Raw genomic sequence first — 15,234 nt, forward strand, 5'->3', positions numbered from 1 at the left:
CCTCCAGTACATAACTGAGCCGCCATGCCCTGAGCTGCCATTTTGTGTCTGGCTCTGTTTGGTAGATCTCAGTGTTCTAGTAAGAAAGGAAACGGTTCCTGCAAGGCTGAGGTCTGCCCACCCCTATTCTAGGGCAGACACTTAGTTTATGCCTCACCCATGTATGACTTGAATGTGTGACCTACTACACGACCAACACTCTTCTCTAGCTGCATATTGCAAGGTAGTTAGTGGTGGCCATGCATTCTTTTCAGGAAGCTTGTCTGCCATTACCGTCCTTCACGTTGAAGAACCCTAATAAGTTTCTTGGAGACCCCAGTTTCATCAGATCACAGTTTGAAGGCCATGGCTCTAGCAGAGAACTGGAATTTGTGTAGACTTTAAACTTTCTACCACCCCACCAACATGATAATCACGACGTTGTCTTTTTTTGAAGGTTTCTTCAAAATACAAGTAGTGAAAGTAGGGCAGTAATACCGTCTTCCTCAGGGCCATCTACGGTTCGGTCGCCAACTCCAGGGGCCAAGTTTCCAAAAACTGCAAAACTGTCAAGTCCCCAAACGCCTAGACTTGCTGCAGGCTTCTCTGAAGAAGAAGATGTCCTCTTCTTTGACAATTTGCCTCTTCCAGCCCCCAAACTGAATGGTTTGGCAGAAGCTAAAAAGGTAACAGCTCCTCAAACTCTTAGTGTGGTCCTCGGGATACTGAGTAATAATGCAACACTCAGTGCTGCTGCTATCAGCTTGTAAGTTCAACTTTCCAGGCTGGCTTGGAACTCCACCATTGGGCTGTGATAGTGTTGTGAAAGGTTACCTGCTTCTTAGCATAGCATGAAAGACCATGGAAGTTTTTCAGGACTGGCCCAAAAGGCACAATCAGAAAATGTTATTTCAAATGAATAATTTTAACTAGTTTTTAACCACGTATAACAGCCTTCCCAAACCTGGTCTGCCAAAATATCTGGAGCGTACAGCTCCCATCATCCTGACTATTAGCCATGCTGGCAGGGCTCATGGGAGTTGTAGTCTAAAACATCTGGAAGGTATCAAGTTGGGGGAAGCTGATCTATTAGACATGTTCCCAATTTGGGAACTTTTAAAGTTGAGAAACAATACAATATAAATGATACAAATAAATTTGTTGTCTTGGAATTCTGCAACTTGTATAACTTACGCACATTTCATTGTTTATCATTTCAACTTTTGCATGATTTTTGAAACCATTGTTGTACTGTTTTTCCTGGCATATGATGGTTTAGTAGTCATGGAGCCAGTTCAGTCATAATAATCTCAGATTAATAAACCACAGTTTATTAGACCAAGAATGAGCATTTGTGCCTGTGTCCTCCGTCTGCTCTCCTCTTATGCTTGGCTGTAGTGCTTCCATCCTGGTTTATTAAACCACAGTTTCCCATTACATCCGAAACATTTGTTTGCAAACCAGGATATGCAATCAGGATCAGATCTTGTTGTCCAGGACCTGATTCAAGGGCAGAAGGGGAGTAGAGGTGTGAAGAAGGCCCAGAAAAATTCTGAGATTTTTTTTTCGTGGGATGTTTTTTAGTTTTTTCTGCAAAAAAGTAGCAGTTTTAGATTATGAAATATTTTCTTTTAGAACGATGAATAAATGTTTAAAACAAGGTGTCTTATATTATTGCCCAGTCCTTAGCCTCTACAAATGATTTCTAAAACCTTGTACAATTTCTGGGAATGTTGAAGCCATGGGGGGATTTTTTTTTCTCAAAGTCACTTTTGACCTCAGACATTTCTTTGTTTTTTTCTCTTTAAACTGCTTTTGCAGTTTTGAAAAGAGCTGATACACCCTATTATACAGGCTTTGCCTGGCTGCTCCCCAGAGACCCTGATGGTGAGCCTCCTCCAGGGCCAAAATAAATCAATCACTATACAGGTTGCCAAGTTTCTGAATCTGGCCATTCTCATCAGACCACATATGATTGCTTGAATTTTCCTCCTGTGTTCTGTTCAAGATCTAATGTTAACACATGTCCCATCCTTGCTCTGATCTTACTCCCTTTTACCCTTGATTTTTATGTGTTAAAATGTATTACTAATGATATGTTTTATATGCTTAGGTTATCTTATTGACCTTTTGCTTGGAATAACTGTACCTTTCTTTTTCTGGACTGTAAATAAAGGATTGATTGAACTGCTTTTGCTCCCCCACTTGCGTGATTTATTTAAGTCTGATCTGCACAGTGAGATGTCTATAGAACATAGCCTAGTTTCAGCAAGCAGAGCAGAGAGGCAAAACAGTTTTGTCTTCAGCTTTTCATGCCAGTCCTAATCAGTGTCCTTGGATCCGTATCTAATGTCTTCTTTTTGTTCTTTTTAGATGGCAGCTATAAATAAACTGCGTGCAAAAGGCCAGGTCCTCTCTAAAGTGGACCCAAACGGTATAAAACGGAAACGATCCGATCTTGATGTTTTGGAGATCGCGGAGAGAGTTGAGAAAAATATCCCTGTTTCAGAAGGTACGGAAATTTCTGGACTTGGTTATCTTTGTAAAACTGTCTCAAATATCTAATACTGGAATCGCTGACTAGCTGAATGGCTCCAACTCAAAGCTGCCTGAGACAAAATGATGCTGACGGAATCGGCAGTGGGATGCCATCTTGCCCCACCGAAGCCTTTTGCTAGATGTGGGATTCTGGCTATGTGCCTGCTCCATTGAAATCCATGGGGAGGGTTCTCCCTGGTTTCTATATGAGCAGGACTGAGCTAGCAAAATGGAATTACGGCCCTGCCTTTCTTTCCCTTGCTTGCGGGCCTTTTAAGCCAATTTGAGCTTGCTTCAGTCATAACCCTTGCGTACACTCCCTTAAGGGAGTGGAGTCTTCATGGCTGTAATTTTAGCGCTAGTCGATATTTAACCATATTTTGAATTCTCTCTTCCTTACCATTATTGAAAGATTTTTTAGAAACCCCATTTCGCAGTACTGGCTTTGGCTGACTGTTCTCTCACTCCCTTTCCCTCTATTGGCCCCGTTCAGAAGACACCTTAAACCATGGCTTTAACCATCGTGGTTAAGCCAGAAAGCCAGGCTGTGTTCAGAAGATACCTTAAAGCACCATGGTTAAGCCAGAAAGCCAGGCTGTGTTCAGAAGATACCTTAAACCATGGCTTTAACCATGGTGAATAAAGTAAAAAACCTTATTCCCTGTGATTAAAACCATGGTTTACGGCAGTGGTTCCCAAAGTGGGCGGCACCGCCTGCCACGACACAGGCTCTGAACACCAGACCTCACATATGCCACCACTTATTATGGGGCAACACAGGCTCTGAACAACAGACCTGGCCGAGGCTACTCCCTGCTCAAGCCAAGCACCACCACTTGATACACCTGAGGCAAGGGATAAAGCCCACCTTCCTCCAAACTATGTGGAGAAAGGGGTTTAAAATGGAGAAGGATTTAATATATATAATAATGCGCTGTGAGTTATATCTGTTGAGGTGAATTATTGTCAGAGTGGGTGCTGAATGTGTAAACTTAAGATGATAAATGCCAAACAGACACGTGGGATTTTTGTGGTAGTTTTTAAAATAAACAATCAAAATGTATTTTTAAAAGTTCATAAGCTTTGTTTCTAATAACAACATTTAAAAACCTTTTTGAAACCATCCATACAATCCTGTCACCCTCACATTCGCGCTTTCCTTTCACTCACACAATCACTCTTGAACTTTCTTTATTATCAGTATTGAATTATATACTTCCACTACGTGCACACCACACTCTAAAGACACCACTCACTACACTGACTCTCAAATTTCCCAAAACTTAAGTACCATAAATACAGAGAGCACTACAGACTCTAAGAGTCCCTTAGAAGTCTCTCTGGAAAGAACAGAACAGAAACAGAACTAGAACAGAACAAAACAGAACAATCCCCTCAGTCCTTCCCTTATATATCACTCCTCCCCCCTCCCAAGACATTCTAACTCCGCCCACTCAGGCCAACATTCTAAAAACCACAGACTTACAAACTGCAGGCATACCTTTTGGGAATTGACTTGTGGGGTGTAACGCCACACTGCCCCCTTGGGGGCAGTGGGATTGCATGGGGGGGCGTTAAGAGGCAAGGGGGTGAAAGGGGCAGCAGGGGGGCGCTCGAGGTGGTCTTTTCCGAGAAGCGCCTCTCCAGAAGGTCTTAAAACCCAGGGACATTTTTATGGGAGAAGGTAGTTTGGTCCCAAGCCATACAGGGGAAGAATCCACACATATATTAATACCGTTTAAGAAGAGTCCTTTTAATGGTGAAATGAAATGTTTCAAAAGCACCAAAACGCTAATGAAGAGACATAACCTGCTTGGTGTCCCCTGCCACGCCGGCTGCAAAACAGAGGCATTAGCTCTCTTTTCCCTCCCTCCCTTGGCAAGTCTGCGGTGGGTGCTTCGGATTTTGAATAAATAATCAATTGTTACTGTTTTGAATTGTATTGTTGTTATCTTCCTTAGTGGGTCGTTGAAAACTGCTATTCTGAATAATGATTTTTATAGTGTAGGGTAGGGGGCACTGGGCATGAGTTCCTGGAACCAAGGGGGCGGTTACCTGAAAAAGTTTGGGAACCATTGGTTTAAGGTGTGTTCTGAACGGGCCCACTGTCAGCCACTGGCTGTTAACTGGTAACCCTCATGAATTTGCCCTAGGAGCTGCAGTCAAGGTGCTGGATATTTTTTTAAGAAAAACACTAGTAATGGGTCTGGTCCTTAGTTTGGTTATATAATGGCCTTGCTGTATATTGGAACAGTCAAGGAATTGTACTATCAGATCAGACCAAAGACCCGTCTAGGCAAGCCCTTGTCTCCAGAAGTGACCAGGGCTGATGACCAACCAAATATAAAAAGAGGCCCAAGTAAGAAGGTGGAAGGGCTCACGTTTAATGGAATGCATCAACTTAGCCTCTGTTGAAGCAGAACATCCTTTGGAATTAATGGCTAAGTCCCTGTGTGTGTGTGTGTTTGTGTTTCTCTTTGTTTCTGTAGACACTGATGCTGCTGAACCTGCTGAAAAGAAACGGCGCCAGCAGCTTGCCTATTTGGAGTCTGATGAATTTCAAGAGATCTTGAACGCGAGATCCAAACACACGGGTGTCCTTAAGGAGGTAAGCGCCTCCTACATAAAGGAGTACTTCAGTGCTTTGAGATGGCAGAGAATATCTCAACCTGAATACCTAATATCAGGAAATTGGGACAGTGCAAATCTCTAGCTCTTCTTTTAAAACTATTTGATTAGAAAATTCAAGATTGACTTTGCAATACAACTGGAATGACTAGCTAGAGTTGTCTTTACAAAAACTGGACAACAGGTGAAGAAGGGGTGGGTGGTCCTGTGCAGAAGCAGAAATAGGGCCATATAACTTTTAGGTTACCTACCTAACAGTTGCAATAGAGCATATTTTCATAGGAGACACCTAAATCACTTCTTCTTTCACTTTTTATATCTGTGTAGTCTGGTCTTCCCCAACCTGGCACCTTCAAGATGTCTTGGACTGCAAGTCCCATAATTCCCAGCCAGCGTGGCCAGTGGGCTGTGCAGACTGGGAATTATGAAAGCTGCAGTTCAGCACACCTGGAGGGTCCCAGGTTGGGGACGGCTGGCGTAGGGCATCACACTGACGCGCGTATGGCTGCCCCACCATCCTTCATTGTGTGTTCAAATAGTGACCTTTCCACGCTCTTACAAAAGCAGTAGCCATCATTTTCTAGTGCAGGAGACTATTGCAGGTATCGACAGCTGGCTGCCCTGAGGGCCACATCTGGCTCTTTGGGATACTCCCTGACTCCCCACCTGCCAGTCCAGAAGTGGGCTATGGGGGTGATGGGGGGCGGAAGGAGTGTAATGGCAGTGTCAACAACACTTGACATTGGGATAGAGGGGCGAGGTCTTGGCCTGCCAACAGCTACTCAGCTTCCCAAAGAGGACTGCTGGGAAAACGAATCACTGACTAAAGGAGAAGAGTCTGGATGTGGGGGGGGGGGAATGTTTTTCTGACTCGAGCCAAAAGGAAGTGTATTTTTTTGCGTGGTTTTTCCCCCCCCCCCCTAGTTTGCAAAATGATTACATCTTGGTTGTCAGTCATTTACCTTTATTGCTGATGTTTGTGGTGAAGTGAGTGTCTTTTTCTTAAAAACAACAACACAGGTTTAAGTAATAGCATTAAATGTCACAAATATATGCTTTTGAGTCAAACAACTGAACTTCATATGATCTTGCTGTTCATTCAGTAGATGGCACTCTTTCCTTTTGAGTCCAATTTGAATGGATTCTCTTTGCTCCATTTGGAGATTTCTGTTGTTGGAGACCTCCGTTGCTGGAGACCTTATACGCCAGGTTCTAGCTATCAAAGGCTCTGCAACCTTCCTTTTGAAACAATGTTGTATCTTAATCCAGAATGTCTGCCAGTTGTCTTTCCATTTTCCTTGTTTAAGCATATGGAGCACTTACCTACTTTAGGTAGTGATTTGCCTGTGCAGATGCGACATCACGAAGTAGATACCATAGATAGACCATTGCCTCAAAACACAGTGTTCCTCAAGGGAGTGTTCAAATGATAAAAAGTCAAGTTATTTGAATGCGTTTGTGACCAAGTTTGCTGCACTTCAGGGTAAAGAGCGTTCTCAAATAGTGCTTCAGAATCTACTAACGGTTTACAGGAGCTGTAGGAGTGGATTTGTGGCCAGAGGGCTGTTCAGGCAATTCTGTAGGAAGTCTCATGCCATGCCTGCTTCCGCCATCCGTGCAGGTCTACATGGGGACAACACACCCTAATGACAGCCACATGGTCAATCCCGAGATTTTACCCAGACAGCGGGGCCTTCTCTGTAGCAGCACCCACCATTTGGAAACCCCTCCCTTGTGTAGTTCGGGAGGCAGAAAATGTGTCACCTTTTAAATGCTTCCTTAAGACACCTTTGTTCACCTAGGCTTTTCCTGGGCCGCAAGTACATTAATTAGGCCTCTCCGTCTTACTGTTCCTCTATTGTAGTTGGGAGTGCTTTAATGATGTGCTTTAATACTGTGTTTTAAAATTGTGAACTGCTGAGAGATTCTATTATATTCAGCGGTATATAAATGTTACAAATAAAGTTTATTGTGCAGAGACTAATTGGGATGCGCTCTCCCTGTGTGTAAGCAGGGAGATGGCAGGAGGTTGGGACAATGCACCAGATTAGGATGTGTTCACACATAATGCTGGTATCACTATTCCATCCCATAGGCACTCAAGGAAGAATTGCAATAGCAATTGCACGACAAAGTTTCTTGTTTCTTCTGCAGTTGTACTTCAGGGTTCATCCCTAAGCAAATGGGCATAGCTCTTCTCCCCCGCCCCCCCCTGTGAACGATCACATCAGATAACTCCAGCATTCCCATGAGTGTCACGAGTTGCACTGGAATCGGCTTTTAGTCTGCCCTTAAGCAGATTTTAGCGAAGGGTAGGGGCATGTCTACACCTCCCGGCGTTTGGGGAGGGAGGATCTCACGCTATTCTGCTTGCGAGATCCTCCCCTTTGGACAGACATCCGGTGAGGAACAAGGGATTTTGCGCCCACCATTTTTTCTTTTTTTCTTTTTTTTACGGAAGATGAGCGCTCCAATGCAAAAGTAAGGTGTTTTTTTTAAAAAAAAACAGATCATACTCCCCTCTCACACCCCAATGGGCACGGAGCACCTGAAGAGCTCTGTGCCCGGTTCCTGGCTCCTCGCATTTACTCGCGAGGAGCTGGGACAAAACTGGAACGGCCGCCCACACCTCCAGTGGTCTTGGGACAATCCCGAGACCGTGGGGAAAACCGGGCTAAAAGCCGTCTTGGTTATCCCAGGGAAATGGAGGGATCATCCCTCCCTGCCCCCGGGATCCCCTGTACGTCATGTGGATGCACAGGGATGATCCCGGGGCGATCCCCAGATAAGGCATGGCCCATAGATCAGACCTGTATGTGCTCTGTGGTTAAGATCAAAATTCTGTGCCAAGGGAATCCTGAACAATTTCAAACAATTACAATGGTATGTGTGGATTTGGTATTATACTTTTCATCTTTTCAGATGGGGATTCAATTGAGACAAATTTCTCATTATTTCTGGATTTTTCTTCCTATTTCAGAGACGGGCGGTTTAAAAAATATTCCACCATTCACTTTTAACACAAATCGTGTTGCTTTGCCTCAGCTGTTTGCACTTTAAAGTTTCACCTCTTTCTCTTCCAGTTTGAGGCTGAGTTGCAGGAACGCTATTTTGATCCCTTGGTGAAAAAGGAGCAGATGGAAGAGAAGATGAGGAGCATCCGAGAACTGAAATGTCGTGTTGCGACGTGCAAAACCGTGAGTGAAGGAGCTCCTTGAGGCTTGCCCGAAGTCTGGCTTGAATAGCATTGGGGTGCTTTGATCTTCGTACCGGTCAATTCTGGACCAGTATGTGCACAAAACACACAGAATCCTTATGGGCAGTGCCAGCTACACACTGCAAGAGTTAAAGCAGGAGTGATGAAAGTTTCAGCCTGAGGTCCACATCCTATTTCGAAGAAGCAGTCGGGGTACATTCCAGTGGCGCATTCTGGGTGTGTGTGTGTGTGCATTCCTTCTCTGAAATAGGGAGAAACATTCAGAAGCAAAGGCAAAAGGGGTGGGGCTAAAAATATCAAAAAATACCAGCCTATTTTAGCTTAAAGCTCTCACTGCCAGTAACTAAGGGCTCATCTACACCAAGCAGGATATTCTACTATGAAAGTGGTATGTAAAAGGCAGGAGCCACACTACTGCTTTATAGCGGTATTGAAGTGCACTGACAACTGTTGGGGCCCATTGACACATGCCAGATACCACGTTCATCATGTTATATCCTGCTTGGTGTAGATGTGTCATGGGCCCCAACAGTTGTCAGTGCACTTCAGCACCACTATAAAGCAGTAGTGTAGATTCTGCAGTGCACTTCAGTACTGCTATAAAGCAGTAGTGTAGCTCCTGCCTTTTATATACCGCTTTTATAGTGGAATATCCTGCTTGGTGTAGATGGGCCCCAAGTTTTAGAAGAGGCATTTCTACCTCTTAGGATGCGGGGAACCTTGAAAGAGGTGGTGGAAGGGGAGGGGGAAATGGGGAATGAAGTGTGGGCCATGTAGGGAACTCCGGAGGGGCAGAGGTTCTGCATCCCTCGGTTAAAGCAACAATGGCACCAATTCCATGCTTCTGTGGAATTATGGCCCGAACATAGAAAGCTTTGAAATGCTTCCATCATGTTGCTTAATGCATGCTAGGGACAAAACTCAACTTTTCAAGCAGAGAGAAGAGTGCCAATTCTCTATTGGGTATATCATGGCATGCTTTTGAGTTTTGAAGACAGCCAAGGCCGGCCCAGGTTAGCAAAACGTTGCCCTGTCCAAAGTTGTGTACAAATTAGCACTTGGGAGGTGGGGTGTGCCAGGGAATAGGTTGTGCCTTGCCTATGGCTCTTATAACAGTTTAATCTCCGGAAGGGAGCAATATTCTTGCTGAATGGGGACGTTGGCAAGATCAAACAAGAAACCACAGAACACCGGTTTTAAAGAAACTGCAATGGCTGCCAATGTGCTTCTGGTCTAGGTTCATGATGTTAGTGATGACATTTCAAGTTCTAAATCAGAGGTGCAGAAACTTCAGCCCAGGGGCCAAAGCTGGCCCTCCTGGGCTCCCAAGCTGCCCTTCCAGATGGCCACATCCCTTTTCCCCTCCCCCACTACCCATCATTTGGCTATTTTGTAGCTTTAGCGAAAATATGCTGGTATTTTTGGCCCATCCCATTCAGCCCTGCTGGAATGTCACCCCCAAAAGCTTTTCTGAAATGGAGTTTGGAACCTCAGGCTGAAAGTAGTTCTGCGCCTCTGCTCTGAATGGTCTGAGACCATCGTACTTGAGGGAGTGCCTCTCTCTGTAGGCACCTGCCCTCCTCTGCATCCCACCGTTGGGAGAGTGACCCATTACATGAAGAGGCGTGAGAGGGCTCCTCAGCTGTGGTGGCCCAGTTCTAGAATGCCCTCTGTCCAGAGGCCTGGTAGGTGGCAACCCTGGGTCCATTTTGGTGCCAAGTCAAGGTCTGGCCATTCACCCAAGCTTTTGAGTCTTAGTGACCCTAGCTTGGTATGACTTGCCGTTCTTGTTTTTGTGCTGGATTGTGGTTTTCGCTGTGGTTTTAGATTTTGTGTCCAAAAAAAATTTATTGGTTGTATCCCATCCTGAGATTTTTTTGGTATAGGGTGTGTTAGAAATCTTTTAATAAATAATAAACAAATAACTAATTCCATTGTGTGTAGCCCTGTGCACAGGCCAGCTTACCCTCCAAAAAAGAATATTCACTGCTTTATTTATTTATTTATTTATTTATTTATTACATTTATATACCACCCCATAGCTGAAGCTCTCTGCTAAAGGCTCAGTTTTCCAATCATACCATTGCCTAAAATTCTAAATTCAAGTCCCATAGAATACAATGATGAGCAAGTTCAAGTTTTACTAATTTTTCACACTTGAATGCCATCTTTCCTTCAAGTAACTCAGGTTATTGTACCCAGGGGTTTATCCCATTTTATTACCCCATCCAATCCATGAGGTAGGCTAAGCTGAGCGACAGCAAGGTTTCCAGTGGCCAGAGCTTTCCAGTTAAATCTACCATTAACTCATGCCACACTTACCTCTTTGCTGTTTTAAGAGCTTATATGATGCCTGTGCATTGAATTTAACTATTGAATAGTAGGTTGGCGTGTTCTACCCTTAAAATGCATGGATTCTTTCTTAAAAGGGCTCGCCCTTGATGCAGAAACCTCCCCTAGGTTCACCGCTCCGGAATCTGTGTTAGATAATTGAGTGGTAAATAAATATTGTAAATAATAATAAAAATAATATTGTGTGTTCTATGCTTTGCGAGGAATTACACCAGATGGGAGAAGAGCTGTTTTGACTGTTTCTGCTCACTGGTATAAAATAAGAGGGCTGCTTCCACCTTCTTCCCAAAGGGCTTTGCGGGGGGGGGGGTACCATATTGAGCCATACTTTTACTGCAACAGTTACTTTTAAAAAGAAAACCCTCCAGCTTCTTCTAAGCACCTCTGAGTTCTCTCTCTCTCTCTCTCTCTCTCTCTCTCCCCACCCCACCTCTCTTTTTACACCAAAGTGTAAGTATACCTATTTCAAACTACTGGATTCATGTGTGGAGCAAAATCACGACTACCACTGGCATGACGGGGTGAAGCGATTTTTCAAGTGTCCGTGTGGGAACAGAGCCATATCGCTGGACAAGCTTCCGAAAAAACATTGCAGGTAGGAGAGTTTCTATGCTCAGCCTGACATTTGCACATTCCCTGAAGCTTATGACATTTATGTGTTTGTTTATTGATTAAATGTATATCCCGCCTTTTCACCAAGCGTTATGGGAGGAGCATGGGTCGGACTTTTTGTGTACTTGGCATGGACTACTCCCTGGCTGCTTCCTTGCTGGCTCTGGACTGGCTTTTCCTCTGCCTCACTTTGGCTCACCCTCAGCTCAACAGGAACCATGTCTGGCCCTGACAAATCCCTGCAGCTCCTTAAAGAATAACTGGTTTGTTGTAACCCTTTCCAGAGTGGAAATACGTTACTAATACGTAATTTTAATAGATCAACCTGCCAATTTGAGGTTAACACTTCTTGCACCTGATGGATTTGACAATGTCCGCAAAAGTTTATGCCAGAATAAATTCGTTCGTCTTTACGATGCCACAAGGCCCTTTGTTGGTTTATTGTAGTATGGTTCATTTTCGTTTAGAGCTGGTTCATGAGATGCCTTGGCAGGCTGGCTCTGCCTCTTGACAGGAGGTGATGCTGGGCCTGTTTCTGAAGGCAGCTGGTGGCGAGGGTGTTTAGGCCGGTTCACAGGCATTGCAACAAGGGGGCGGGTTCCTAGAGTAAAACAAAACATTTGTTGACCCTGCATTATAGAATATCTCGTAGGAAGCTACCTTTAGTGCTGAGTGAGATGGATGACAGTGGGTAATATTGCGCAATATACACCTTACTTTTTTGCACCCCTTCGCTCGTGTTAGAGGTGTTAGCAAGGCTCCCTCACCGCAGTCCAGCTGCACTAGTTGGGGCCAAATTGGATGTGGGGTGTCAAGAATGCATATCTCATTTGAAGTAATGTGATGCAGATGTTGGGAAGGCATGGCTGTGAACGGATACGGATGAGTAGGATCTAGGGATTTTTCTTGGACTCTAAACCTCAAAAATAATTGTTGTGGAACCACTACCAACAGAAATGGAAAGAATCCTGATTTTTCTGTCTTCCCTTTTCAGCAATTGTGGCCTTTTTAAATGGGAACGTGATGGAATGCTAAAGGTAAGAGTAAACCCAAAGCCTATCTCCCAAACTTAGACTCTCATGCCTTGCGGGATGCCATTAGGATCCAACGAGTATACTTTGCTTTCAGAAAGTCCAGATGACGACATCTGGAGTTTATGGCATCGAGATGTTTTACAGTTTGACCTCAAAAGGCTAAAATGTTGAGAGATGAACTGATTTGTTGACCAAAGGGCAATCTAATAACCATGCTTATTTATGAAGCTACTGCTGTTTGTTTCATTTAAATCCCACTTTCCCCTAAGTTTCTGAGCCTTGTATAAGTTCCTGATAATGTGCTGACAATGGCCTTTTTTCCAGTGCATCACAAAAAAGCCTGATTGCAAACTTCCCTTTTTTTTAGGAGAAGAAAGGTCCCAAGATTGGTGCAGAAACTCTTTTACCAAGAGGGGAAGAACGAGCTAAATTCCTCAACAGCTTGAAATAACCCCAGGAAGTCTCTCTCCTTTTGAATTAATCTCATGTCTCTGATAAGGCCCCCAGGCTCTAAATTTCAAAATGGAGCACAAGCCCCATCTTAAAGACTTGGTCACCCAACCATCTTTCCTCCGCAAAGACTGAATGATTGCCTGCTTTGAGCCTTCTTTCTTTCATTACAAATGTTGAAAGTATAATCCTCCTAATTTTGGAAGAGGTACCTATTTTCTTAGACTGCAAATGGTATGTTTGCCATGAAATTAGAAGACACTTCCTTGGAACTCCAGTGTAAATGCGGTGTTTCCTCAGGAAAAAAAATTGTGGCCAACAAGTATTAAGCTGCATCATCTGAAACTACCTCAGCATTGCCACGAGAAATATTTACCAGGGTATGTCTAAAAATAAGATAATTATCAGCTTATTGGCATTCAAAATCCTTTTTGTCTTGTACCTTACCTTGACAGTGCGTTGGCTGTGCTAATACACCTTCCTAAATTCAGACCTAGATTAAGCCCCTCTCAAAGTTTTCATTCTTCTAATGAAAAGGAAAGGCGTATTTTGTGATTTTGGTAAGGCAATTTACTTTACTTTATTGTCTTCACTTTAAAAAAAAATTCTAGCTAACTTTTAGAAATTCTTTTAAGTTTGTGTCACGCCTGGTTGCTTTTATCAGTAATTTGGAAGGTATAGACTGTTGAAAAATGTCAGGGGGGAAAAACTGTACTTCTTTTCTCCAAATGCTGGTTTGCTGTCAATGTTTCTTATTAAACTCAGCAAAAATAATGGGAGCCCCAAAATTGGAACATAATGTTCTGGGAAATGGAATGAAAATGTCATTTGGAAAAAAAAATCTACGGTGGCTCTCCTATCTTCTCTTACAGCATAATTTGGATTGGTAGTTTTGAGCTGTGCATGAGTCCGTACCCATGTGTATTACACCAATTAATTTCCTTTCTTTCAGTTTTACCCCAGGTACTATGTTATACTGGTTTCTTGAGTAATCAGCTGAGTCTACTTCTTGACATGAGGTTACCAGAATTTCTTGAGGATTGTAAATATCTAACTATGGTGCTGTGATTAAAATATTTACTAGCTTGACTTGGAATCTTGTGTAGTAAATGTGTACTGTGGGGCCTAAAGAGGCCAGCATATATTATTACAATAAACACTGATGACGTTTCACTTTAAAAAGGGTATGGTGTTTTGGTTCTCCACACGCCCCAGTTGTTTTAGAAGTTGTGAAAGAGGCATTTATGCCCCCTTGCCGTAACTGACTCTGGCTTTAGAAGTGGTTTTGTTTAACTCCATCTGATCATTGATCTTCTGAGGTTTTAATCGTTCAAGAACTTAAAAACCAGACTGTCTCAGTTCAACAAAGGTGAAGGGATAAAAAAGAGTTCCAACTGTAAAGGCGGAATAAAAATAATTTTAAATAAATAATAATTGGAGGAGGATTGGCTTTAGTGTTACGTTGTTTTCTGGTCAATGTAAGAGAACAGGCGTGGGCAGCTTGTGAGTCTCCCCAGCGGAGAGGGAGAATAGTAGTTGTAGGCCAAAACATCTGGAGGGCCACAAGTTGCCCACCCCATAATTGAAGTTAGGAGTCGCGATGCATTCCCTGTTCAAAGGTAACAAACACATTTGAATGCTTTGAATCAGGATGCTCTTTCCCCTCTAGTGCTCTGCCATTTAACGATGATGCGGACAATGTCAGATAAACAGATGTGCTGAAAACAGCAGTGCCATTGTCAAAGAAGGGGCTCGCTCTAAACCCAGCTTCATCTTACAGTGAGAAACCATCAAGGCAACTGCTGGTTTGTGTCCCACCATTGAAAGCGGAAAGGAGATGTATGTTTTCTATCACCTCTTAGGCCCCATTCAGACAACACGCTAAACCAGTGGTTCCCAATTGGTGGTCTGTGGACACCGGGGGTCCACATATACCACCCAGGGGGTCCGTGGCACCATTCCCATATTCACCATTCATTTCTGGAGTCCACTGATGATGAATTCCTACCAGAAGTAAAATATAACATCACTGAGTACCTGCGTGATTTAGCGACTAGCTTCAGAGATTACTTCCCTGCACCTAATCCTGAAAACTCATGGAGAAGGAATCCTTTTGAACGTGGTGATGTACAACTAACAACTCTATCTGCGGAAGAGCAAGATGCACTTGTTGACGTGACTTGTGATGGTTCATTGAAATCATTTTTCAAAGAATATAGACTGGACCAATTCTGGGTGAAGGTTTTTCCTGATTATAAGAACTTAGGTGAAATAGCTTTGAAACACTGAGTTCCCTTTTGTTCCATATATCTTTGTGAACAAACATTTTTGACATTTTGTTATATGAAGAACAAGCATAGAAATTGGCTCGATGTTAATCCAGATTTGAGATTAAAAGTAGGAAAGATTGAACCGGATGTGGAA

The 15,234-nt window shown here is 43.4% G+C and overlaps 1 protein-coding gene across 1 annotated transcript in view; it reads left to right on the forward strand.

Moving 5' to 3' along the window:
- Window positions 1-13,112, forward strand: part of MCM10 (minichromosome maintenance 10 replication initiation factor) — a 45,420-nt gene extending 32,308 nt beyond the window's left edge. Inside the window, exons 17-23 of the mRNA XM_063135019.1 lie at window positions 437-665; window positions 2,353-2,491; window positions 5,007-5,125; window positions 8,229-8,342; window positions 11,164-11,309; window positions 12,321-12,363; window positions 12,728-13,112. Coding sequence (XP_062991089.1) covers window positions 437-665; window positions 2,353-2,491; window positions 5,007-5,125; window positions 8,229-8,342; window positions 11,164-11,309; window positions 12,321-12,363; window positions 12,728-12,811 — 874 coding nt within the window. The 3' untranslated portion in view covers window positions 12,812-13,112. The remainder of the gene's footprint in view (window positions 1-436; window positions 666-2,352; window positions 2,492-5,006; window positions 5,126-8,228; window positions 8,343-11,163; window positions 11,310-12,320; window positions 12,364-12,727) is intronic.
- The last annotated feature ends 2,122 nt before the right edge of the window (window positions 13,113-15,234 follow it).

The sequence above is a fragment of the Elgaria multicarinata genome, chromosome 9 (assembly GCF_023053635.1).
Source record: "Elgaria multicarinata webbii isolate HBS135686 ecotype San Diego chromosome 9, rElgMul1.1.pri, whole genome shotgun sequence".
NCBI classification, from domain to species: Eukaryota; Metazoa; Chordata; class Lepidosauria; order Squamata; family Anguidae; genus Elgaria; species Elgaria multicarinata.